General features: G+C 42.2%; 1 protein-coding gene across 4 annotated transcripts; it reads left to right on the top strand.

The window, feature by feature from the left end:
• The first annotated feature begins 558 nt into the window (after positions 1 to 558).
• Positions 559 to 27558, top strand: canx (calnexin). 4 transcript variants are annotated; one of them, XM_014211980.3, is made up of 14 exons: positions 559 to 648; positions 11645 to 11872; positions 12702 to 12775; positions 13159 to 13217; positions 13460 to 13683; positions 13890 to 14082; positions 14298 to 14487; positions 14703 to 14816; positions 15491 to 15647; positions 16003 to 16218; positions 23941 to 24060; positions 24219 to 24333; positions 24505 to 24637; positions 24810 to 27558. In XM_014211980.3, the coding sequence occupies exons 2-13, from the start codon at positions 11648 to 11650 to the stop codon at positions 24624 to 24626; spliced, it is 1809 nt and encodes a 602-aa protein (XP_014067455.1). In that variant the 5' UTR covers positions 559 to 648; positions 11645 to 11647; the 3' UTR covers positions 24627 to 24637; positions 24810 to 27558. The 4 variants fall into 4 exon arrangements, with proteins under 4 accessions (XP_014067455.1, XP_014067453.1, XP_014067456.1 ...); XM_014211978.3 differs by having other exon boundaries at positions 24505 to 24611; XM_014211981.3 differs by having other exon boundaries at positions 24508 to 24637.
• Positions 27559 to 27732: the final 174 nt, after the last annotated feature.

The raw sequence follows: 27732 nt of genomic DNA on the forward strand, positions 1-27732 counted from the left end.
AAAAATCTAATTCAATAGACCTAACATTCAGAAACATCAAATCAGTGCTTTAGTTGATCAATTATTTACACTTTACTGTTTCACTCACACCTCTTCTTTCTCTTTGCTTCAGCTCTAGCCAACTTCACAAAGTGCATACATTATTAATTGATGATACATTACAAAATGTCATCAATCATCAGTAAATGCTGTCCCTGCTGCATTATAATTTGTTTTTCCTTGTTTTATGGTCGTCACTTATTAACACTAGTTAACACAGCCACAAAATCATAATTATGGCTCACCTTATTCCTAACCCTAACCTCACATTTTCTTGTTGCCAATTCAGACTTTGTGGCTATGGAATCTTACTTTGTGGCTGTGTTATCTAGTGTAAACCCTGTCGTACTAAAACCAATCAGCATACATTTCCTCTTACAGTTGGACAAATCATCGCCGTCCACGGGGTTCGGATTGGGGGCGGAGACCATTTACTATGATTGACATGTAGCACAAGCAATCCAATTCTTAAAATTCCCGGAAAACGTCAACGTTTTCACTTCAGCAACCAATAAACAATTGGAGAAGGTGTGGCTACTAATCCAAAGTGCATGCCCCAAAGTCACACGTGATCCTACTGTAGTTCAAGGTGTCACATCGAAGCAGGAGGTACGTAATGACGAACAAATGTCACTTCTTTCAAATATAGCTACTTCGCGTAATTATTATTTCAGTCTACATTTACCCAGCTTGTTCAGTTGCATACGATGCTGTCCAGAATCTTTTAACTGTATTTATCATAATGAATCAGCTCGAGAAACGGTGCGTGGTCTTAGCTTGGACTGGCTAACGTTAGTAGCTGACAGAGGCCAGCTATTTAGTAGGCTAATTTAGCTAACGTTAGTAAAATAAAGATATCTACTGTTATCCAACAAATGAACGTTGAAATGTTCTGTTAGTAGCACACAGTTGCTCGTGTGTCCCTTTTGCCGTCTTTTTTCATTGTGCAACGTTAGTTAGCCAAGACATTTTGATAGTGTGTTAGTCAGCTAACGTTAGCTACTGTAGGCAAGGATACATTGTGGCATGCATCTAATGTCAGCAATTAAGTGGTTAAATAAAAACCCGCCTCAAGCTGAAGTAAGGAAATTGACAAGTATTTCCTTGGTGTGCACATGTCTGAACGTTTGTAACAAAAATCACGTAGGTATATTATCAGAAAGAGTAGTCGATGTGTCATGGTGAGAAACTAAGGTATAGTGATTAATTTGCCATGGCTATTTAAATCTCGAGCACAAGGAAATTAACGAATGGATTAATGTGACATTGTGCCCTAACGTTAATTACCTATCGGTATGTCCTTTTTAGTTTGGTCATTGTTATCTCTTTGGCTGTGTTGGATATTAGTGGGTGACAAGACCTACGCACTTCAAATAGGGGGTTATCAAGTGAGGAGCTAGCTACAGGTAGTTATTGTATCTGAAATAATTTCCCTTAAGACGTACATGAACCTGCTTGTAGGAATGGCCACATGGAAACGGGTATTGCTGGTAGGGATGAAACGCGTTGAAGTCTGACCAGTTTTTCAAACCCACTTCCTCTGATGCATTCAACACCCTCTTGGAAATGTAGCTTTAAGAGTTAACACATCTGAACAAAGGACTTGGCCTGTGTTATCTTATTGAATGGTTGACACATTCTTTAGCTATCTGAGAAATGGAAATGGCCTTCTAGAGTTGAATGGAAAATATTTATTTATATGAATGGGAAGTTGGACGTTTTATTGTTTACCCATGGTTATATAACAACTTCTAATTTCTGGTGGGTAATATTTATGGTCACAGGAGAAGCTGTTACATTTTGTGTACATTGACAAGATGATTGCACCTTTACCCCACGCTCTTGTTGACCTAATCTAGCAACTAATGTTGAATGGTACAATAGACTTGCATGTTTTTAAAATATTTTTGCTTTTATTTAGTCTTAAGTCTTTTCCATTCTCTCTTTGAGACAGTCAAGGCACAGGAGGGTCATTGGGTCCTTATCCTTCCTATCTGCTTAAACCCACCGCACACCCACACTTATATCCCTACAGTATGATCTAGACTGGACTTCATAGCACAGATTAGTCTATCCATTATCAGAGGCTGAATGTTGCTTATCCATGAGGGGATACACTGAGAAAGCACTGTGCAACGTCTTGCGCAAGATGTCTGTTTCTGTAGTAGATGGCACTGTTTTTCCCCAAATACAGAGTGAACTGAATGGAATGAATTCAGAAGACTGGCTGGCTGATAATAGTCTTTGGTGTGTTGATTGAGCACTGATTGATTATACTGTCCCCTCCCCCTCCTTGTATCTCCTCTGGCCCCTCACTTGAATGCATGTGACCACTGAGGCATGACGTGAATGGGGGAATGGTGTCCACTTGGCAGCATAACAAGGCCTCCCAGGTCTCACCTCCAGTGTGGTGGTTTGTTTTGTTTAGCCCCATGACTTCTTCAGCCTGTGGTGAGAAAGTGAAATTTGCCACTCCTCTCATGTTTATCCATCCGTCCCTCACCCCACCACCCCTGGCCTACAAGGTACCTCGTCTTTTCCCTCGCCCCCCCGGACGGCAGCCATCCTTCCAGCTCCTATCTCCCACAAAAGAGAGAGGAATCTGGGGCCTAGCTAGTCAACAACAACTCCTTTGCCTTACCCACACCAATAACACCTGTATCTCACCCCTCACGCTCACACTCAGTCAGTTGATTGTGAAGTTACATGCATGGTGCTTTTTGGTGGTGAGCTCCCCTCTGGTTATCCCCTCTTTGTTGGCAGCCTGACTTGTTCCAGGGAAACACCCTAGTCACAGTGTACAAACAGACACATGGCAGAATCCTTTATTGAAGAACACACCAGCACTGTCACCGGGCTTGGAGCTGTTCAATGAAAAGTTGTGAAGTTTTAGGTTAATTTCTCCTCCGACACTGGCATGACAAACCCATGTGGTCACTGTGAAGTTTGTCTCATTTATGTGTATTGTCAATGTGCTCAATATATATTAGCTTACATATAACCTACCTAGATATATTAATGCATAGCCTTTTTGGGAAGGTTGGAAAACCTTAACTGTGTTAGCCTACTGAAATAGAATTGTGACAGTGTGTGGACTGAATTTAGCCAGCTAAGAGCTCTCCTGATTAAACTGCCCCCTAGCCCTAACAGGCTAAGAAATTGTCAATGGACAATGACACACTCAGGCCTTCATATGACACTGAAATGGGCTACTACTTTACTTTATTCCCTGATGGCTTTTCCTAAAGGATAGTCTGCATCAGGCTGTGTACACACACACACACACACGTTGTGTTTGCAGCTCCTCCTCAGGACACTCCCTAGGGGACCTGGCTCTAGAGGTGACATATCCCTTGGTGGTAGTGCCCTGGTTACCATTCCTGAAAGATAGGAGTTGGGGGGGGGGGGGGATTCTCCACCCTTACCTTATAGGCTACTCCAGTGACCACAGTCCCTTAGGAAGACCCTGTGATCTGTAGAACAAGCTCAACGTAGGCTTATAGATCAGGGTTTCTGTTAGGAAAATGTGGTGCCAGACACTTGGACTGGCAGCATTTTAATTGGAGACATTTGAGAAATGTACCGGACCCATATGCATTGGTTGCGTAACCTGATTAGGGTGTACACCACAATTCACAGAATGACAGAAAACCATATTCGAAATGTGATATGTCTTAACAGAACATGCAACTCAAGGATGCAACGGTGTGTGTCCTTACTGAATTCCAATGCAAACTTTTACCATTTCACAACTGCCACATTTACTGTTCCTCAGCCAACAAGATGAGTAACAAATAGCAAAATCACTAGCCTATGTCAAACTAATATCCCCCATAAAAGTTTACCTATTCTATTGGTCAGCTTGTCATTCTGCACAAGAAAGAAATGACCTTTTCCAAACAGTTGTGGGAGATAAAAAATACACTTTAAAAAGCAATGAGGTTGATGCAACAGATCAGAACATTTAGCTTAGGAAGTTAGTGAACTATTTCTTCACATAAGGACAGCAATGCGCACAAGGAAGTAGGCTATGTGAATTTTTGTTTCATAACGCAATTAGCGGGAAAAACACTTGTCAAAGCGCACCACACAGAGATTAAAATATTTGAGAGGGGTTATCTAAAGATGCAGCAACTAGCATGGGTTGCTAATATGACTAGGATTGTGCTTTTGGCTACTGGACAATGAAACAAAGTTGATTTGAGAACCAATAGAACATGACACAAATAGACTACTGGTTTCAATGGCATATGGAAGTCTTTGTAAAATAATTGCCTCCACGTTTCTATGGTTGGCTTTTACTTTGAAGCTAGGAAAGATGTGCCTTATTTAGAATTTGTTTAAATTTTACCATTATTTAACTAGGCAAGTCAGTTAAGAACAAATTCTTATTTTCAATGACGGCCTTGGAACAGTGGGTTATAACTGCCTTGTTCAGGGGCAGAACAACAGATTTTTACCTTGTCAGCTCGGGGATTCGATCTTGCAACCTTTCGGTTACTAGTCCAACGCTCTAACCACTAGGCTACCTGCTACCTTATAATATGAAGTATAATGTTCAGGTTTCAAACAAGTCCAGCTCATTGCAAAGGTGTGTGTGACACGCTGAAGCCTGCCTACCGTTGCACTTGACTGGCGAATGGGAAGCATCCTTCAATTACCAGTTGACAAATATAAATAGTAGCCCCTTACACTTCAGTGTTGTGATGCAAAATGTATAGTGCATAGAATTTTAAAAGGTATTGTCGGACATTATTCATTCTAATCAGACATTTTACATTTTAGTCATTTAGCAGACGCTCTTATCCAGAGCGACTTACAGTAGTGAATGCATACATTTCATACCATGCATTTTTTGTACTGGCCCCCCGTGGGAATCAAACCCACAACCCTGGCGTTGCAAACACCATGCTCTACCAACTGAGCCACAGGGAAGGCTGTTTTATTTATTTATATGTGTGATAATATTTATTTATTTATTTATTTAAAAAAAATAAAAATAAAAATGTTACGTGGTCGATACATTAGGCAGGTACTGGAAAAAATAGAACACTAATGTAAATCTGGGAAACCAGGCCTGCTATTCATAGCTGACTTTGAAAAGGCTTTTGATCAAGTACGACTGGAGTTTATATATAAATGCCTGTAACATTTCAATTTTGGAGTATGTCTTATCAAATGGGTTAAAATCATGTAACCCTAGGTGTAAAATAGTAAACAATGGCTACTTCTCAAGTTTTAAACTGTCAATAGGAGTAAATCAAGGTTGTCCACTATCGGCATATCTATTTACTATGCCCATCAAAATGTTGGCTGTTAAAATCAGATTCAACAATAATATTAAGGGATTAGAAATCCAGGGCTTAAAAACAAAGGTGTCATTGTACGCTGATGATTGTTTTCTTTTAAATCCACAACTTGGATCCCTCCACAGCCTCATAGAGGATCGAGATACTTTTTCAAACCTTTCTGGATTAAAACCAAATGGTAAGTGTACTGTATTACGTATTGGATCACAAAAAAATGCTACTTTTAGAATTACTGTGTAGTTTACCTATATTATGGTCTGACGTGGATATACTTGTTATACATATCGGGGGGGGATAACAAAATAAAAAACATTCCCCTGATTAACTCTTTAGTCGTATCCCAGTTTACCTATTTGCTTATGGTCTTGCCTACACCTAGCGAACGGTTATATATATTTTATTTTATTTGGAAACGGCAAGCCTGACAACATTTAAAAGGGCTTATTTATATAATGAATTCGGAGGGCAGAAATTAATAATTATTTTAAGAATTATAGATACAGAACTCCTCTATGCACTCGATATGTCCAATTTTAAAATAGCTTTTCGGTGAAAGCACATTTTGCAATATTCTAAGTAGATGGCACGGCATCACAGGGCTAGCTATTTAGACACCCAGCAAGTTTAGCACTCACCAAAGTCAGATTTACTATAAGAAAAATGTTATTACCTTTGCTGTTCTTCGTCAGAATGCACTCCCAGGACTTCTACTTCAATAACAAATGTTGGTTTGGTCCCAAATAATCCATTGTTATATCCAAATAGCGGCGTTTTGTTTGTGCGTTCAAGACACTATCCGAAAGGGTAAATAAGGGTGACGAGCATGGCGCATTTCGTGACAAGAAATTTCTAAATATTCCATTACCGTACTTCGAAGCATGTCAACCGCTGTTTAAAATCAATTTTTATGCCATTTTTCTCGTAAAAAAGCGATAATATTCCGACCGGGGAAGCGTCTATACGTACAAAGAGAGAAAATAAAAACATCTCGTGCCCTCGTGCACGAGCCTGAGTCTCAGAGTACTCTGACCAGCCACTATCCAAACGCGATAATGTGTTTCAGCCTGGGGCTGCCTCGATATCATTCAGCTTTTTCCCGGGCTCTGAGAGCCTATGGGAGCCGTAGGAAGTGTCACGTTACAGCAAAGATCCTCAGTCTTCAATAAAAAGAGCCAAGATGAACAACAACTTGTCAGACAGGCCACTTCCTGTTCAGAATCTTCTCAGGTTTTTGCCTGCCATATGAGTTCTGTTATACTCACAGACACCATTCAAACAGTTTTAGAAACTTTAGGGTGTTTTCTATCCAAAGCCAATAATTATATGCATATTCTAGTTACTGGGCAGGAGTAGTAACCAGATTAAATCGGGTACGTTTTTTATCCGGCCGTGTCAATACTGCCCCCTAGCCCTAACAGGTTAAACGTTTGTTAAAAAATTATCTTCATAAGTGATATCAAAATAGGACTGGTGGAGTTATGTCACATGTAGCATTACTGCAAAAATGGAAGTGGAAGGGGGAAAAGTAAGTAACTTGTCTGTCGGCCCTGCATTAAAGACCATAATTGGTTAAAGAAAATTGTGATTAATACAAAAGTATGCCAGTTTCATTTAAGACCCAAAAAATTCACAGCCGTGCCATATAGATTGCAAAATAGTTGGGAAGAGACTTTTGATCTGCTGATTCCATGGGACATGGTTTATGAACTGATATGCAAAAAGACGCCGGATTCAACATTTTTTTAATTTAAATTTAAAAATAAAAATATCATCCAAAATTCTTGCAACCAATAGAATGTTCGTAATATAGGGGATACTACCTTCCCAGCTCTGCAGATTTTGCTGCGACGAGATGGAATCATTAGATCCGTTGTTTTGGTACTTTCCGTATGTAGCTTGTTTTTGGTCACAGGTCCAGGAATGGCTGAAGAATTGTAATATTTACCTGGAGCTAACCCTGCAGATGGCACTACTGGGTGATTTGAAAAGTCATAGTCAACTGATCAATAGTATAATACTTTGAAAATATATTTTCAATTTAGTAATCTGTAGAAACAATGAGAATAGAAAGGTTCAGTACTTTTGTGAAGCATCACAGCACAGTTGAAAAATGTATGGCAAATAGAAATCCAAAATGGATGGTGTTAAGAGATAGATGGGAGGGGTTGAATGAAGCTGAAGGTTGGGACTAGATAACTAATGTAAAACATACTGTGTCCGTAAAACCTAATATAGGTTAAGAACTTGTGTGAAAGAGCACAGTTTTGAAAGATATGGCAAATAAAAATCAAACTGGATGGACATCAGAAATTGATGGGAGAGGTTGAGGGTAAAGGAAGGACAGGAGTAAAAATAGACAAAATATAAATATTGTATAATAGACTGTATCCATAAAATGTAGATGGTATGTATAAGCTGGAAGTAGAGGCCTAAGCGTTGTTCACTAGTTTACTCCAGTTAGGGGAAGGGTGGTAGGGTTAGAAAGTAATAAGGGGTAAGTTGTGTGTGTATATTTTATTTATTTGCAAAGAAAGATTGGGGGGGGGGGGGGGGAGTGATGCAGATAATTACATTGATGGAAGCTACAATTTATCTATAGTTATATAGTTGCTCTTTTTAATAGTGGCCATCAGAACTGTTTTTAACATGCGATTGCGTTTTAGAATTGTTGTGCAATGGTGGGGCTTATGTTTCACTCCAGCGGCATCAAATTTGATTTTTGAAGAACTGTAGCAGCATCTGTCTCAACGATTTCCCCTCAAATATGCTATGCGTGTGTGACACACAGACCAATGAAAATGCACAGTTCCACAAAATGTTAAGGTATTTTTTAAAGGACTGGGGCAGTCGCACTCTGAAAGCTTTCTATTGCTGGCGAATGGAAATCCTGCTATAGATATGCTACATTGTTAATCCAAATGCCAAGTGGAAAGTAGAGCATTATGGTCATCTTGGCCTGATAATAGCCACTCTGGTAAACTAGCATGACTGTGCTATGCTATGGAAAGCGTTAGACGGTGTGGCTACGGACGTTAATCCCGCGTGGGGTTAAACTCATTAATGGAACAGTCTGCGATGTGCATGGTATGTACAGTAATACGTGTGCAACTGCATGCTAGCATGTAGACACCGGTAATCTCATGACAAAAAGACAGTTGGTAACTTTGGTTAGTTTGTTAAGACTTTGAGGCCCTCTAAATTATGAATTGATTTAAAATTAATTATAGTCATAAAATATGGCCTATATATCAGTTGTCTGCATATGGTAAGGTGGACCTAATAGTACTCTCACATCCCCCCTCACTTCGTACCCAGACCCACTTATTTGGCTAATGGTATCAGAACATGTCGAGGGGTTGAGAATAGGATGGAATTATAACAGACTGCGATCTCATTGGCATTATCTGATTGGAGAAGACAAGGACACAATCTCAAATTGATACTTGCCCCCTAGGTGTTTCGGAATATCTAAGTGGATTTTATAGGCTTAAGAAACATTGTAATTGTTCCACCTTGCCTTCTGATTAGGGGAGGGTTTACAAGTAGGCCGTCATTGCAAGTAAGAATTTGTTCTTAGCTGATTTGCCTAGTTAAATAAAAAATGATAGATAGGCGGAAGATTTGCCTTATTGCTTAACTTCTCTAAGGCCAATGGGACGAAATCGTCCCACCTACGTAACAGCCAGTGGAATCCTGTGGCGCGATTTTCAAAACCTTAAAAATCCTATTACTTCAATTTCTCAAACATATGACTATTTTACAGCCATTTAAAGATAAGACTCTCGTTAATCTAACCACACTGTCCGATTTCAAAAAGGCTTTACAACGAAAGCAAAACATTAGATTATGTCAGCAGAGTACCAAGCCAGAAATAATCAGACACCCATTTTTCAAGCCAGCATATAATGTCACCAAAACCCAGAAGACAGCTAAATGCAGCACTCACCTTTGATGATCTTCATCAGATGACAACCCTAGGACATTATGTTATACAATACATGCATGTTTTGTTCAATCAAGTTCATATTTATATCAAAAACCAGCTTTTTACATTAGCATGTGACGTTCAGAACTAGCATACCCCCCGCAAACTTCCGGGGAATTCGCTAACATTTTACTAAATTACTCACGATAAACGTTCACAAAAAGCATAACAATTATTTTAAGAATTATAGATACAGACCTCCTCTATGCACTCGATGTCCGATTTTAAAATAGCTTTTTGGTGAAAGCACATTTTGCAATATTCTAAGTACATAGCCCAGGCATCACGGGCTCGCTATTTAGACACCCAGCAAGTTTAGCACTCACCATAATCATATTTACTATTATAAAAATGTCATTACCTTTTGTTGTCTTCGTCAGAATGCACACCCAGGACAGCTACTTCAATAACAAATGTTGGTTTGGTCCAAAATAATCCATCGTTATATCCGAATAGCGGCGTTTTGTTCGTGCGTTCCAGACACTATCCGAAATAGTAAAGAAGTGTCACGCGCTTGGCGCAATTCCTGACAATAAAATTCAAAGTATTCCATTACCGTACGTCGAAGCATGTCAACCGCTGTTTAAAATCCATTTTTACGTCATTTTTCTCGTAGAAAAGCGATAATATTCCGACAGGGAATCTCCTTTTCGGCAAACAGAGGAAAAAATCCCAAAGGCGGGGGCGGTCGGGGTCACGCGCATAAGCTAGTGTCTCTTGATGGGCCACTTGAGAAAGGCGATAATGTGTTTCAGCCTGGGGCTGGAATGACGACATTCTGTTTTTTCCCGGGCTCTGAGAGCCTATGGAAGACGTGGGAAGTGTCACGTTAGAGCAGAGATCCTTAGTAAATGATAGAGATGGAAAACAAGTTCAACAAATGGTCAGACAGGCCACTTCCTGTAAAGGAATCTCTCAGGTTTTGACCTGCCATTTGAGTTCTGTTATACTCACAGACACCATTCAAACAGTTTTTGAAAATTTAGGGTGTTTTCTATCCATATGTAATAAGTATATGCATATTCTAGTTACTGAGTAGGAGTGGTTTAGGGTTTAGGTTTTGAAAATCGCGCCACAGGCTGCCAGTGGCTGTTACGTAGGTGGGACGAATTCGTCCCGCCTAGCCCAGAGAGGTTAAACACCTACCCAGTCTTCTCAATTAGATTTGGGATAGTGTTGGAGGAGCCAATGTCTGTGTGCACACAGCCTGTCCTAAATTGTTTGTCTGGTGTTGAGTAAATTGCCTGTGAATAATATGAAAGGTAAATATGTGTGTGTGTGTGTAAACTCCGTGTGTGTCTTACATGGTGTGCTAGTGTAATCTCATTGGACCAAATCTCATTAGGGGAAGGGGCTGAGGCTGCATATGCCTCAGGCTCGTCGCTATGGCAATAGGTGCCAGTGAGGCACTGGGTAACGGCATGGCGACCATATGCCTGGCAACAGTCGGAGGGAGTGTGCGTTCTGTAAGCATGAAAAGGATAAAACGTTTTTGAAAATTAGGAGGGAGCCCAGTTGTAGAACTAATGGTCAATCTTGTTCTCATAAGACCAGGTTTGTAGTTTTGATTCCTGCATGTACCACCTCTACCAGTAGGCTTGTTCTAATAGGATAAGAAGCTGTAATTTAACGTAATGGCCACCTGCTCGGAAATTATCCCTTTTCTCCAGCTCAAATTATATGCTAGGTTGCATTGTCAATCGCCCCCATATTTTTGTCTCTGTTAGACCGTGTCTCTCTCTCTCCCCCCAGAAGCAGCCTCTCTCTTTTTCATATCTTATTCTCCTGTATCCCTCATCTCATTTAACCCCTTGTTTACGCTTTATTATATGGCCACCTTCTCTACTCACTGCTGTCATTTTCCTTCCTCCATCACATTCCTTTCTTCACCTTTCATGTCCTACCCATAGCCTCTATTTTTCTTTCTCTTAACCACCGTTTGAAATCAGCCTCTACTCTTAGACGTTTTGATCTGAAAGGAATGGATGGGTGTAACTAAGTAATAATACTGTGGCTCCGTTGCTCCTCCCTAGCCCTCTGGGTAAGGTGGCTAGGAATCTGTATGCCATATGCAACAACTGAAACGGATAAGGAGGGGATTCAATAGGAATCTAAATGAATGTAGATGCAGACCGTAACAGATTCCCACTTGTTAATCAGTAATTAAGTAATTAGTGTGCTTGCGTCAGCGAGACCACTACTGTTATCCGCCATACTTCTTATTAAAACACTTTTGAACAGCTGACGAGCGAACACATTTTCTTCAAGAAATTGGCCTAGTGTATTAATTGCTCTCTCTTCTCTCCCCTAGACTATGGAGCTGAAGGTGAGGTATGTTCTGCTGCTGGCCGTGGGCCTGTGGTCAACACTGCTACTGACCACGGTGACCGCCCACCAGGATGAGGAGGACGAGCCTATCGTGGAGATGGGGGGCGACATGGATGTGGAAGACGACATGGAGGAGCTTGACCATGGGGAGGAGCTTCTGGACGGAGAGGTGGAGGCCGACATGCCCCCGGGACCACCTTCAGTCCCTAAAGTAAGTCTATCCTAGACCAGTGTGTGTAAGGTTATAGTTTCAGTGGTTGAAATCTCAGTTTTGGTAGAAAGCGTGGCACTTCTCTTCCCTTCTAGCATGCCCAGATTGTGACAGCCAAGGAGAAAAGGTTAGGCTTACGTGGCTGCTCACTGTTATACACAGATTCAAGCCATATTCAGTAGTTAAATGTCTGTTTTGAAAGGGCTGTAGAGTGAGTGGGAGGTTTGAGCTCATTTCAAGGAATGAATGTGATTCGCACAACACCACAAATGATAGAGGCTAAGCCTGTGCTGGGACTGCTTAGTGTCCTTCCTTTCTCCACTAGCTCTGATATGTAGAGATATGACCTATAGTTCAGAAGGGATGAGAAGTTGGTGAATTAGCCCTGACGACTCACACTAAATTCTTCCGATGCACTGTCGTTCGCAACATACTTTCGTCTGAGACTGCCATCATTGAAGTCGTCTGTGGTGACGAGGGGCATGGGGGGTGTTGTACGGTTTGAGGAATTTTCAAACCACCGCTTTACCCCCGTGTGTTCTGGCTCTGGCCCAATCCATCGTTTTCCAGACCAGTCAGACCTCCCCGAATGTGTTCGCATCTGTAAATGTTCGGGGAGGTACTCCGATCCAGACTCACTGCGGAAAAGAAACTAACGTCTGTGGGCATAGCATAGTGTTTGGCCAGAGAAAGGAGTCTGGGTAGCTAGGCAAGTGGTGAATAGCTCAGTAGCCTGACATCAGTGAAAAAACAGAGGTGATGCGTTGATTAGCAAGGCAGTGGAAGAGCTGACCCAGTGATCCACTGACCCCTCTCTGCTCCTCTCTAGGTGACCTACAAAGTGCCCGAGCCCACGGGGGAACACTTCTTCGCCGAGTCCTTTGACATGGGGACCCTTGACAGGTGAGCACTCTGGTTTCCCCAGAGTTTTTTTTAATTCAACTTTCGAAATTAAAGCAGGCACCGTTTTATTTATATATATATAAATATATATATATATATAATTTATTATACACATGAAGTCTATATCAGAGAAGATACGATATTCAAACATGCTGCCCTGAAACTAAATAGCCTAGGTGGTATAAACTGTCTTGTCTTCTTTTCATGTGCCACAATGTGCTGGGTAAGTGCTCACCATAGGACCAGCTGCTATTTAGACTTTTTGTAAGGATAAACACGAACCCAGCGCCTAGGCTATTCCCCCGGCAGCTTCCCCTATAGTGTCCAGGTGCTACCATGTTTACTTGACTCTCAAGTCATCTCGCTTATCCTGTTTGTTTCAGCTGGGTCCTGTCAAAGGCCAAGAAGGAGGACATTGATGAGGATATTGCCAAGTATGACGGTAGGCACCAAGACAATTCCTCTCTGTCACATTAGAACATAAATCATTCTTCTGGGTAGTATTCATTAGGGCACAACTTAGCAAATCATTTTACAACTAGAATTTTGGACAAGTTGAGGTAGTCTTACATTTCAGTAAATTTTCTTCTGTTTAGTGCCTCATGAATAAGACCCTAGGTTAGGTTCCATTCAGACATTTATCAAGTGAGTACTCTACTTGCGTGTTCGACCTCTGTCTTGCAGGTAAATGGGAGGTGGAGGACATGAAGGATGGCAAGCTGCCCGGCGACAAGGGCCTGGTCCTCAAGTCCCGTGCCAAACATCACGCCATCTCAGCCCAGCTCCTCAGGCCCTTCATCTTTGACACCAAGCCCCTCATCGTCCAATATGAGGTCAACTTCCAGCAAGGGATCGACTGTGGCGGCGCCTACGTCAAACTGCTCTCCCAGACACCCGACCTTAACCTGGTAAGAACATGCACACCGTGGTATTTAAGATGGAAACATCAAGTACAACTGCAGACTTCCTTTGTACATGCTCCCAAAGGTGTTTGTTTTTAATAGATCATGTTTAGACCCGAGCTGTGTCTTCATCAGTACAAACATATTTTTTACCCAATACATCTGCATGTAGACTGCCTCCTTGAGGTTAATGTAGTTCTTCTGCCCTTCAGGATGAGTTTGTTGACAAGACTCCCTACACCATCATGTTCGGACCAGACAAGTGCGGCGAGGACTACAAGCTGCACTTCATCTTCCGCCACAAGAACCCCAAGACTGGCGAGTATGAGGAGAAGCACGCCAAGAAGCCCGACGCAGACCTGCGCACCTACTACACCGACAAGAAGACCCACCTTTACACGCTGGGTAAGACATTTCAACATGTTCTACTCACGAGGCCTATATACTCTTTGATGGTCCAATAGTCTACACTGACAAGAAGACTCGCCTAGGGAGACAACACGGTGAACAAGACATTTTCACATGTTCTATGAATCAGGTATGCGAATTACATTTCCACTTGTTTTCCTCTAAACATCTCTACCTACCTCTCTCCTCTTTCTCTCTCTCCTTCCTCCTAGTGGTGAACCCAGACAACAGCTTTGAGGTGCTGGTGGACCAGGCGGTGGTGAACAGTGGTAACCTGCTGACAGACATGACCCCCCCCATCAACCCGGCTGCCGAGATCGAGGACCCCGATGACCACAAGCCAGAGGACTGGGATGAGAGACCCAAGATCCAGGACCCTGACGCAGTCAAACCCGAGGACTGGTAAGTGTGCATATTTAAGTGTAGGTGAAAAATGGGCTATTTCGCCAGGGTTTCTTACATGTTGAAGTTACACAGCATGTGCGTTTCAAATGTAGCTGTGGAAAGTGTGTGTGTGTGTCAGCTGTCGACAGTTGTTGCTTTTTTTTCTCTTTCAGATGCCAGGTGTGCTTATGTGTGTTAGTGTGTGTACCCTCTGACTCTCCCCTGTCCCATAGGGATGAGGATGCACCGAAACAGATCCCGGATGAGGACGCAGTGAAGCCAGACGGCTGGCTGGATGATGAGTCCGAGTATACCAGCGACCCCGACGCGGTCAAGCCCGAGGACTGGTAACTACGATACCTTTACTCTCTCGTTCCGCTCATCCTTCCCCACATACCGTCCACCATGGTACTCCATCTCTTCTCTCGCTCTACCCTTGTCTGCCACTCTTTTCTTCGCCCCCTCCCTTTCATCTCTCCCCTTCTCTCTGCCCTTCATCTACCACTCTACTACCTCCCCTCTGTCTTTTCTGTCCCGTCGTGGTGTACCCTCATCTGGTTTAGCCCACTCATTTCTTGGAAGCTAATTGCTAGTGTTTGCGGCAGCTCCTCCTCTTCTCTGTGGAGAGAGCGGGCTTCCTGGTGAGAGTAGCTAATATCACACTGCGCGCTTTGCCTCAGGACAGCCAGGCCTGGTTTTCGGGCTCTGTAGAGCCCCCCCCCCCCCCCCCCCCTCCGCTCTCACTGTCTTTGATGTCTCACTTCTGTGGCGGAAATTAAATTAGAGCCCCCAGAGAAGAGGAGGAACGGGGCACAGTGGATAAAGGGGATTTATAGAAAGGGAGGAAAAGGAGATGCTGTTATTTTTCACTTATGCCTTCACGTTCTCTCAATTGGAGCTTTTTTTTTTTTTTTTTTTTTGGTCTTTTGCTTTCTCACACTTACAGTAACTTGTAACCATATATCATCTTGTTGAACACTATGGCTTTGTCTGTATTGTGATCTGTGATGTTTTTCTCCAGGGATGAGGATATGGATGGTGAGTGGGAGGCCCCTCAGGTCCCTAACGCCCTCTGTGAAACCGCCCCCGGCTGTGGCGCCTGGCAACGGCCCATGATTGACAATCCCAGCTACAAGGGCAAGTGGAAGGCCCCCATGATCGACAATCCCAACTACCAGGTAACCCTTCACACCTCCCAGCGTGTACCATATACCAAGCATCAGCCGCTTTAGGAAAATGTTTTACCCCAGTGCAGTGTGAAGCCTAAATAACATACACACAATCGTTGCACTTGCTCTTTCCAATTCAGTATTTGTATTGATGAGAGCCTAATATTTGCGCTTTTTCTGATCTTGCATTGGTGACGTTGTGTTCTTGTCTTTCCAAAAAAAATGTCCTACCTTTTTTTTTTACTACTGAGCTCTCGTTGCAGAGAAATCCAAATGTATGTACTTACAAATGGCTCCCCAAAAGAATAGTTTATGAATGAAACTCTCACGGTACTGTACACTCAACCCTCAATGTACCTCCCAGGGTGTGTGGAAGCCCAGGAAGATCGCCAACCCAGCCTTCTTTGAGGACCTCCATCCCTTCAGAATGACCCCCTTCAATGCCGTGGGCCTGGAGCTGTGGTCCATGTCCAGCGACATCTTCTTTGATAACTTCTTCATCACCAACGAGAGGCACACGGCCGATCGCTGGGCCAACGATGGTTGGGGCCTGAAGAAAGCTGCTGAGGGAGCCCTTGAGGTGGGTGCAATAGCGCACATGCACACAGAGGGACGGGCACACAGAGGGACGGGCACACAGAGGGACGGGCACACAGAGACTCCTTGTGACTAGTTGATAAAACTTCTCATACATTTTTCACATAAAATATACAGACATTTGATAAGGAACGAATATGCAGTGCAATCATCTGACATTTCAAGCAGGTCCAGAAGATCTCTCTTCGCTCCATATCACACTTCTATCCTAACCATAGAACGAACGTTCAGCTTCTTATTTGCATGGGATTCCTCTTGCGTCTAAGATGTTCCCATTGGACAGTTTGTTTTGAAGCACCTAGAACCTATCCTTGTATCCAGAGACTTCTCCAAAACCTCTTCAGGGAGCAATGTGGATATTTGTAGCATTGCTGTTTTTAAATGATGCAAGCCTATAGTCTCTGGGGTAAGCAATCAAGTCAGATTAACTAGCGGTGACAAAAATATAAACACAACATCCAACAATTTCACTGAGTTACAGTTAATATAAGGAAATCAGTCAATTAAAATAGTCATTAGGCCCTTATCTATGGATTTCACATGACTGGACAGGGGCGCAGCCATGGGTGGGCCTCGGAGGGCATAGGCCCACCCTCTGGGGAGTCAGGCCCAGCCAATCAGAATTTGTTTTTCCCCACAAAAGGGCTTTATTACAGACAGAAATACTCCTCAGTTTCATCAGCTGTCCCGGTGGCTGGTCTCAGACAATTCCGCCATTAAAGAAGCTGGATGTGGAGTTCCTGGGCTGGCGTGGTTACACAGAGTCAACGGTTGTGAGGCCAGTTGGAAGTACTGCCAAATCTCTAAAATGACGTTGGAGGTGGCTTATGGTAGAAAAATGTACATTCAATTCTCTAACAACAACTCTGGTGGACATTCCTGCAGTCAGTATGCCAAATGCATGCTCCCTCAACTTGAGACATATGTAGCATTGTGTTGTGTGCCAAAACTGCACATTTTAGACTGGCCTTTTATTGTCCCCAGTACAAGGTGCACCTGTATAATAATCATGCTGTTTAATCAGCTTCTTAACCTCTATGGGCTAGGTGGGACGCTAGCGTGCCACCCGTGGTGCACTCCATCAACAGCAGGTGCATTTCAAGAGCGGCAAATTTGAATGCAAATAAATGTCAAAATTCAAATTTTTCAAACATACAACTATTTTACACCCTTTGAAAGATAAACATCTCCTTAATCTAACCACGTTTTACGATTTCAAAAAGGTTTTACGGCGAAAGCATAAATTTAGAGTATGTTAGGACAGTACATTTACAAGAGTTGTGTGTAATGTTTTGTCAATTCAAAGACAGGGTCACCAAAACCATAAAACCAGCTAAAATGATGCACTAACCTTTTACAATCTCCATCAGATGACACTCCTAGGACATTATGTTAGACAATGCATGCATTTTTAGTTCTATCAAGTTCATATTTATATCCAAAAACAGCGTTTTACTATGGCATTGATGTTGAGGAAATCGTTTCCCTCCAATAACCGGCAGTCAAGTCAGCGTCACAAATTAAATAATTAAAATTAGAAAACATTGGTAAAATATTATATTGTCATTTAAAAAATTATAGATTTACATCTCTTGAACGCAATCAACTTGCCAGATTTAAAAATAACCTTACTGGGAAATCACACTTTGCAATAATCTGAGCACTGCGCCCAGAAAAATACGCGTTGCGATACAGACTAGACGTCATGTTGGGGAGATCTAAAATCGAAAATACTATGTAAATAATCCATTACCTTTGATTCTCTTCATCAGATGTCACTTCCAGGTATCACAGGTCCATAACGAATGTAGTTTTGTTCAAAAAAGCTCATCATTTATGTCCAAAAATCTCCGTCTTGTTAGCACATGATCTAAGCCAGCCAGGCACTTCTCGTCATGAACGAGGGGAAAAAATATATTTCCGTTCGTTCAAACATGTCAAACGTTGTATAGCATAAATCATTAGGGCCTTTTTTAACCAGAACATGAATAATATTCAAGGTGGACGAATGCATACTCTTTTATAACGTATTGGAACGAGGGTACCCAACATGAACTCGCGCGCCAGGTGTCTAATGGGCCATCATCGTTCCATGGCTCTTGTTCGGTCAGATCTCCCTCCAGAAGACTCAAAACACTTTGTAAAGGCTGGTGACATCTAGTGGAAGCAATAGGAAGTGCCAAAATATTCCTCAGCCCCTGTGTTTTTCAATGGGATAGGTTTAAAGGTAATACAACACATCAGGTATCCACTTCCTGTCAGAAAATGTCTCAGGGTTTTGCCTGCCAAATGAGTTCTGTTATACTCACAGACACCATTCAAACAGTTTTAGAAAATTTAGGGTGTTTTCTATCCATATGTAATAAGTATATGCATATTCTAGTTACTGGGTAGGAGTGGTAACCAGATTAAATCGGGTATGTTTTTTTATCCAGCCGTGTCAATACTGCCCCCTAGCCCTAACAGGTTAATATGCCACACCTTTCAGGTGGATAGATTATCTTGTCAAATGTGAAATGCTCACTAACAGGGATGTACACAAATTTGTGGCCAAAAATTTAGATAATTTTTCCATTCGCACAAAAAGCTTTTATGGGATAATTTATTTCAGCTCATGAAACATGGGACCAACACTTTACATGTTGCGTTTTATATTTTTGTTCAATATACATGCCTAGGATCAGGGGCCGTATGTATCAAGTTTCTCAGAGTAGGGATGGGCACGGATAATTAAATATATCTGAACGAACGTTAGTATTCGATTACTTGAGTGAGTGTTCATTTTTGGAGAAACAAAATTGTGGGCCTATTTGTACAATGCAAAAGCGTTGTCCAAATGTAAATTATCCTTGTGACATTTTTACCTCCAAGGATGTACCATGACTAGGGCCCTATAACATGGACGAAATAACGGAATGCAGACATTAAAACCGAGTTCAACAATGTTCAAAAATGTATTGAACATTTTATAAATTCGCCCAAGTTGATCATAAGACATGAAACGAAGGCATCAGTGATTCGTATTTCCTGTGACTTTCTGAAGAGGCAATGAGAATTTCCCCAAGCTGTGGGACTTTGTGTAGCCGTTAGCGATGATGCTAGTGAAAAAAAATTCTGGTAGATGGAAAGGCTTTCCCACAACCTTTTCAATTAAATGTTAACTACAATGTAGCCTATGCTTACCTTACAGAATGATATGATGATTATTTGCGTCAATTCAGTGGGTATTGGTGTTGTTAACTCTACCATCACATCTGCATTATAAAAGAAAATGCTATACAGAAGCCTCTTGCTAAGTGCACATTAAAGGGTATCAACATTTCAAGACATTTCCCCAGACCTCAGAAGTGGTCTCCTGATGTGGTTTAAGCATTGTTGTGGACTTAGAACATCCATTTGAGTTGTTTTTCTATTTGGGGGGGAAAAAAACGTTATTTAAAAAAAAAATGTAAAGGGAAAACCTGAAAAAGCAGGGGAAAACTTGGAAAAGCAAAACGGAGAAAAACAAATTTAGGAAAATATACACGGAATCAGGCAAAAAATATTTTATAGGGCCCTACATGACATTTGAAATTCAATAAAACAACAATCTTTAGAATATAGCTTTTATAACGGTGTGTTGAACTACATCTGCGCTAGCCTACTGCTGCGCATTTAGTCCTTTAAAAAGAACAAAAAAATATTGAACCTTTTATTTAACTAAAAGTCAGTTAAGAAGAAATTCTTATTTACAGTGGCGGCCTACCACAGGCCAAACCTTAACACGGATGACGCTGGGCCAATTGTGCGCCGCACTATGGAACTCCCAATCATGGCCGGTTGTGATACAGCCCAGGATCGAACCAGGGTCTATCGTGACACTTCTTGCACTGAAATGTAGTGCCTTAGACCGCTGCGCCACTCGGGAGCCTTTAGGCTACCCTGACATCGGTATGCTATTTTCCCTACTTTGAATAGCAATTACAACTCCTGACACAGATCAATGCGAAACACACAACAGAAAAACTTTTTGTAATGGGATCAGTTCTGTCATGGTAAAAATTGGAACTTCTCTTTTGCTGTTACTGTTAGCCAAACCACCGGGGAAAAGCAGTGTGTCCACTGTTTGTGCGGTTGTGTCATTCTGATTGGTCGAGAGTCAAGAGCAATTTATATTTATTGTTTTTCAACTATCAGGATATTGGAATAAAGGTCATTATTTGAATAGTAAAATAATTACAAAATGCCCAGCTGATCTCTCCATTCCATTTAATCTTGTTCATTTTAATCTAAAATGCCTACCCCCAATCCTTACTGTAACCATTAGGAAGGTAACAATTAGAAGGGGATGAGAAAATGTCTCTGTGTTAGTGGTGACTTCTCTGCCTGTGTCTTCTCATGGGGACTCCAGACCAGATACACTCCCCACACCCTTCAGAGGAATGCTGCTGGCAAGCCTGGCTCTGTGACATATGGAAAACCCTTCCCTGCCCCGCCCCTAAGTGGAAACAGACATAACATGTGGAACCCAAGGGGGAGATCGGCTGAGCAGTAACAGTGGAACAGTCATTGTCACCATGCTCCAGCTGCTCCTCTGTATAATGAGTTAGCTTTAGTTGAAAAGCTTCTTGAGCTGGTCCAGCATGACTCGCTGGTGGTTGGCGCATACTTAAACCGCTAGAGTACACTGTTCCATAAAACCGAAGTTACAGCTGAAACTGTGGCACTATTGAGAAGCCGTGGCCCTGCTTCACACACAAACGCACACATTCGTCTTCTACTGAGGTCACCCTCTAAGTGGTGGTTTCATTTGTTTGAGCTGTCATAAGTGTGTGTGGAGCAGTAGAGTTGTGGTGAGTCCAGGGGGATGATGGTGGCTCGTACCCAGGGATTAACGGACTAGCCGTTCGTTTGGCCGCCTCATCAAAATTCCTTCAGCCCCGGACCGATGCTGCCTTTTTTTCCTAAAGGTGAATTCCTGGGATGCCTGGCATGTTGGGCTTAATGGCCCTCTCTCTCTACACAGCTAGGCCGCTCACTCTCGCTTTCTCTCAGTTTTGAGCACTCTTGTTCATTTTCTGCTCCCCCCCTCTCTCCCTTGTTCTCTCAATTGTCTGTTCTCGCTGTTGCTCTGTTGCTGTCTAGTTTCCTCTCTCGCTCTCTTTGTCTCGCTCACTCTCTTCCTGGTGGACACGTTCTCTTACGCGCGCTTGACTGCATTTTCTCTTCTCGTCCTCTTTCTCTCTTTCTTGCTGTTCTCTTACACACATTCTCTCCATCAGAGCATCACACACACACACGGCCATACTAGCTATAGTGCCTGCAGAAAGTATTCAAACCCCTTGACTTTTTAAGCCTGAATTTAAAATAGATTTAAATTGCCTTTTTTTCCCCACTGGCCTACACACAATACCCCATAATTTAAAGTGGAAATATGTTTTTCAAAATGTTGACAAATTCATTAAAAATGAAAAGCTGTAATGTCTTGCGTCAAGTATTCAACCCATTTATGGCAAGCCTAAATAAGTTCAGGAGTAAAAATATGCTTAACACACATAATAAGTTGTATGGATTCACTCTGTGTGCAATAATAGTTTTTAACATGTTTTGTGAATGACTACTTCATATCTGTATCCCACACATAGTTATATGAATCTCAGTGCTAGAGGCGTCACTACAGACGCCCTGGTTCGAATCCAGGCTGTATCACAACCGGCTGTGATTGGGAGTCCCATAGGGCGGCGCACAATTGGCCCAGCGTCGTCCCGGTGTAGGCCGTCATTGTAAATAAGAATTTGTTCTTAACTGACTTGCCTAGTTAAATGAATAAATAAATAAAATATGTAAGGTCCCTTAGTTGAGCAGTGAATTTCAAACAGATTGTAACTCAAAGACCAGGGATGTTTTCCAATGCTTCACAAAGAAGGGCACCTATTGGTAATACAAAAAAGAATGCAGACATTGAATATCCCTTTGAGCATGGTGTAGTTATTAATTACACTTTGGATGGTGTATCAATACACCCAATCACTACAAAGATACAGGCCTCCTTCCTCACTCGGTTGCCGGAGAGGAAGGAAACCACTCAGGGATTTCACAATGAGCCCAATGGGGACTTGAAAACAGTTATAGTTTAATAGTTGTGATAGGAGAAAATTGTAGTTACTCCACAATATTAACCTAATTAACCCACAATATTAACCTAACCTAATATTAACCTAATTGACAGTGACAAGAAGGAATCCTGTACAAAATACAAATATTTAAACATTCATCGTGTTTGGAACAAGGCACTAAAGTAATACTGCAAACAATGTGGCAAAGCAATTAACTTTATGTCCTGAATACAAAGTGTTATGTTTTGGGCAACTCCAATAAATACATTACTGACTACCGCTCTCCATATTTTCGAGCCTAGTGGTGGCTCCATCATGTTATGGATATGCTTGTAACAGTTAATGATTGGGGAGTTTTTCCAGGATAATAAATAAATAAAATGGAGCTAAGCACAGGCAAAATCCTGGTGGAAAACCTGGTTGTCTGCTTTCCACCAGACACTGGGAGACTAATTCACCTTTCAGCAGGACAATTACCTAAAACACAAGGCCAAATCTACACTGGAGTTGCCTACCAAGGAGACAGTGAAGGTTCCTGAGTGGCAGAGTTAGTTTTGACTTAAATCTATGGCAAGACCTGAAAATGGTTGTCTAGCAGTGATCAACATCCAATTTGACAGAGCTTGAAGGATTTTGAAAATAGTAATGGGCAAACGTTGCACAATCCAGTTGTGGAAAGCTCTTAGAGACTTACCCAGAAGCACTCACAGCTGTAATCGATGCCAAAGCTGCTTCTACAAGGTATTGACTTGGGGTGTGACTGCTTATGTAAATTTGATATTTCATTATCAATCACATTGTCATTATGGGGCATTGTGTGTAGATGGGTAAAAAAAACAACATTGAATCCATGTTGAATTCAGGCTGTAACACGTCAAGTAAGTTAAGGGGTATGAATATTTTCTGAAGGCACTACATACCACTCAGTGAACCACGGAGCTCGCTGAGAATTCCACTGGTTTCACAGCCTCATTGTTTGCTCTACGGATAATTTGGTTTTACACCGGTAGCACTGCCGGGGCAGTTGGCTGCCACTGTTAATATGGAAATGCTTGTCTCAGATCTGCCATTGCAGTATGCATGGAATTGGGGGACACAAACTCCTGTGCATTGTCACTGCTACAAACAGTCTGAGTAGACAAGACTTTAGTTAGTACTTAACTATTTAACTTAATGGTTTAACTAAGGGGGTTCTTTTGTGCTAGTTTCTTTGTTTAATAAGGTTTGCTGGTGCACAAGTGTGTTGTGGTACTGGTACAGAGTAGTTTGTGGGGACTTCCGGAGATGCACTGTGAAACAGGAATTCCCCCAGCCCTTATAAGGACTTTCAGGAAGTGAGAGAAATGTGGGGAGAAACCCTCAGGCACTGGTTTTTCATAACACAATACACCTTTTTGGAGTCCATGTGAAAGATACAGGAGTGATGTTTTATTTTTTGGGCATATGTGTTCTGACCAGCGATGTTTTTACAAACTTGTTACAAGTAAAGATTTTCAACGGCACCCAATAGTGCAATCCGCAACCTGCTTTTGTGATGCAGTTGATGGTGGTTGGTTGTGGTCGATGGTTCCCAGATCTTGACAGTTGCGTGACCGTGTTCTCTCCTCTAGCCCGGTCTCGTGAACCAGATGATGACTGCAGCAGACGAGCGTCCCTGGTTGTGGGTGGTCTACGTGCTGACCGTGGCCGTGCCCCTCGTCCTGATCATCGTCTTCTGCTGCACTGGAAAGGTGAGGGACCACACAGTGACCACACTGTGACCACAGACCATCAAAGGTTGCATCTCAACAGTGCCCACCCACACACACACACACATTTTTGCCTATGGATGTCATCATAGATAATGTTTTGATCTGTGTTAATGTGCATCTTTTCTCTGTCCCAACAGAAGACTGCTGCAGCTGACTACAAGAAGACAGACGAGCCCCAGCCAGACGTGAAGGAGGAGGAAGTGGTGGAGAAGGCTGAGGCAGACCAAGTCAAGGAGGAGAAGAGCCAGCCAGGTAAGAACTGTCACCGTTTCTCCCCCCCCCCCCTCTCCTGATGTAGGATCACAAATCTGTTGACAGTGTGTGTAATTGACATTTATTTTACAATGCGTGCTGTTTTGCATCACTCAATGCAAGAGCAACAAGTTAGCCCGTCTCAGTAAATGTTAACTTTGGTTTCCATAGCAGCAGCAGAGAAGAATAGTGATGCAGAAGACAGTCCTGCAGAGAAAGAGGAAGTAAATGAGGAGGAAGAGGACGAGGAGGAGGAGGAAGACGAGGTCACTGAAGAGGTACGGGAACAGTAAGGCATGACTTGGTGAGCATGATGTGGATCGTTGTGACTAGAAATCAAAGCTTGCACTGTAACAGCACTTTGACAACTGCTGATGTAAAAGGGGCTGTGTTGATGATGTACTTTATTGTTCAGAATAGAGAGAATTATGGCTTGTGTGTAACCCAAAGCCCCCTCTCCTTTCTGCTCTCTCCAGAAACAAGAAGATGACTTCAGAAGGTCCCCCAGAAACAGGAAATTGAGAAAGGACTGATGTGGCTTTCACAACCCTGGATCTCTGATTAAAACCAACAGCCCTGACCCAGGGTCACTCCCTAACCCCACCCACCCTTCCAGTCGCCCCTATCTTTCTCCCCTGGGCCCTCCCTTTCCTCTCCCTCCCGGGGCGATGAAGCGAACCCAACTAGACCACCATCTCTCTTGTCAGGATCAACAGAAAACAATCATGACTGCCTCACAATATGGACTACGATGATTCCTCTATGGTGGTGATGAAGACTGATGCGTTGTTAGTGTAGAAAAGGTTTTTATTTAACAGTGAAGAAAAAAATAATGAAAAAATTATTTTCCAATACCATTCTGTAACACTAACCTAGGAACCCCTTCTGTCTTCTCACTCAAACCTCCACCACCCTTTGCTCCCGCTAGTCAGACCCCCATCCATCCATCCCGCAGATCTAGACAGTATTTATCAACCGACTTTTCTGGGCAACACTACAGCTTGTAGGTTTTAGCCATTCTGCCTCTTGATGTCTTCTTGCTTGGTCCAGTTTAACAGTCCCATGCGTTTTGTATGTGTCATAGGGGTAGATGGACGTAGCATAAACGTTTCTGTTGAGGTTCGACAGAAAAAAAAACATGGCATTTGGATGTCTTATTGTCTGGTTATAACACTGCAGTTGTGTTTTTGGGGGGTTTCAAGAGACTCATTTTCCAATTGTGCACGGGTCTCAACGTTTCATTCCATGTGGCTTTCACCATGTTTTTTAAAGGTGTTTTGGTTGTAGGAAGACCCCTCTCAAGTTGTTCTTACTACGATGTAGCTGGGAGTGGTGGGGGGGATCCATTGCACATGCTCAGTTCCCCGCAGAACTGTGGGGCAGGCGAAGTTCGAAGCAGAGGGAGGGAGAGAGCCTAGTAAGTGGGCTTCAGTAGGTTAGAATACGCTGCCTTAGACAGTCCTAGAGAGCAAGTTTTTCTGAAATAGTTTTTTCTGTGAATGTACTGTGACCTTTTTTAATACTATGTACATGACTTTTTATTTGATTTTTGATTTCATTAATGGTTTAGTTTTTTTTCTTTGGTCTTGATAGATAATGTAAGGATGTACTGTACATGTACAGTAACGTGTGCGGGAGAAAAGAAAAGCTGGTACTCGGAGAGATGACGGTTGGTTGCCGGCAGGCTTCTAGGGGAGATGTCAGACTGGTGGCCAGCTCGTGCAGCCTCCTCCCTCATTGGTGGGATGAATCAGTCTCCCGCCTAGCTATTGGTAGATGAATAAGCACATCCTATGACTGCATTTCCTGAGTCAAAAGCAGCAGCAACAGAATTTAACACATCTTTCAGAATTTTACTTTTTTTGTGTCTCATGACAGTCTGACTCTTTTACAAGAGTCGCTAAGAGTAATCTCAGGGTGTCAAATAAGCTTCCGGCCTCACTACATGATTCATTGATATCTTAAACTTACCCCATGAAAAAGGCGCTAAGGAGAAAACATTGAGACTGCTCATTAGCCGGTACCTATCTGAACTACAGTCTTTAAGTTCCTTATTTTTTACTTACGTTTTGTTGAACCTGCCCACTGTTTTTAGAACTTCCTAAAATGCAGTGAAAGTCAAAAACCATTAGAGGTTTGCCCCATGTAAAAATAGTTGTCACTGTTCAAGGTAACAGACACACACATACCAGGTAATTAGCTGTTGCTGTCTGTTTGCATGGATCCCATTTACAGTTTTGTGCTCTGATTCCTTGGTGGTGTCACTCAGTCGTGTTTGGAATGCCACAATTATTTTGTGTGCCATGGTGTCTTTGAGCGACCAAGGTGAATGGGGATTGGTTCTCCCGACAAACCAAGCTGCGTGTGATTTGGTGATGAGTGTAGTAGGTTGATTCATCTATATCTACTACATGGGGGGGGGGGGGAGATGTAGAACTATGATGTTAATTACAAAACAGAAATAAAAAGATATTTGACTAAGAGATTGGAGCTGGGCAATGTTTTTCCTGTATTGGTCTCATGGTTTTGTGTGGCGGGGGGGAGATTGTCATCCCCTGAAATTGAGATGGCATGTACAGCTTCTGCCTCAAGAGGAAATGGAGGTCTTAATCTAGAATTTCTCATTTTCTTTTTTCTTATTGTGGAAGATGACCTATGTCATAGGGTATGTGAGGTAGTTAGTTCCCACTGCACTGTAACCTAACTAGCCATTTCTTTCTCTTATTTTGTACTTTTGTTTGAAGAAAATTAAATGGTAAGAAAATGATCCTTTTGAAAATGTTAAGGACATGCATTTCTCCTTCACTCTTTCTGGCTTCAAAAAATATTACATTTTTAGTCAACAAGGTTTTAATTGTGCTTTTCCCCTATGGTTCTGCTTAGATAAGACTCCTAGACGAAAAGTGCACTGTACTGTGTACCTTACGTACCTCTGACAGCTTTCCTGTGTGTGAACTCAGTCTGATGGGTCACCGAAACGACAAGGTTTAACCTAACTTAATCCTGTACACTAGAGATGGAAGAACCTATACATTTTGGTTCAGATTTAATCTCCCATGAGTAATGATGAATGTTGATTAGTGGAGGCTTTTTAAAAATACTGATCACGAATAGCCATTGTGTGAATAGGGACTGCTCCTTTGACCTATGTGTATTGTAAATGCAGTCATCTATGAATAGGGATGCCATTTGTTTTGATGAATAAAAAGGCCTAATAGAAACTGACTGGGGGCCCGAGTCTCATTGCTGCTTGTATCTATCAATTGACGTTCCACAGAGCGGATATTATGCCCAAGGCCCGGGCAGATCAATGTCTGCTGCTGATTTGAGAAGAATATTTTTGCTCACGGCTCACCACATTTCCAATTTGGTGTATTTTAAATTTGCATGCGTGTGATT

The sequence above is a fragment of the Salmo salar genome, chromosome 09 (genome assembly GCF_965601325.2).
Source record: "Salmo salar chromosome 09, fSalSal1, whole genome shotgun sequence".
Taxonomy (NCBI): domain Eukaryota; kingdom Metazoa; phylum Chordata; class Actinopteri; order Salmoniformes; family Salmonidae; genus Salmo; species Salmo salar.

What these genes read in the sequence shown, in the direction of transcription:
- canx (XM_014211978.3), top strand. Translation starts at nt 11,648, where the DNA reads ATGGAGCTGAAGGTGAGGTATGTTCTGCTGCTGGCCGTGGGCCTGTGG. An exon ending in GACCCACCTTTACACGCTGG is followed by an intron (nt 14,083 to 14,297) that starts GTAAGACATTTC and finishes CCTTCCTCCTAG; the next exon opens with TGGTGAACCCAGACAACAGC. An exon ending in AAGACGAGGTCACTGAAGAG is followed by an intron (nt 24,612 to 24,809) that starts GTACGGGAACAG and finishes TGCTCTCTCCAG; the next exon opens with AAACAAGAAGATGACTTCAG.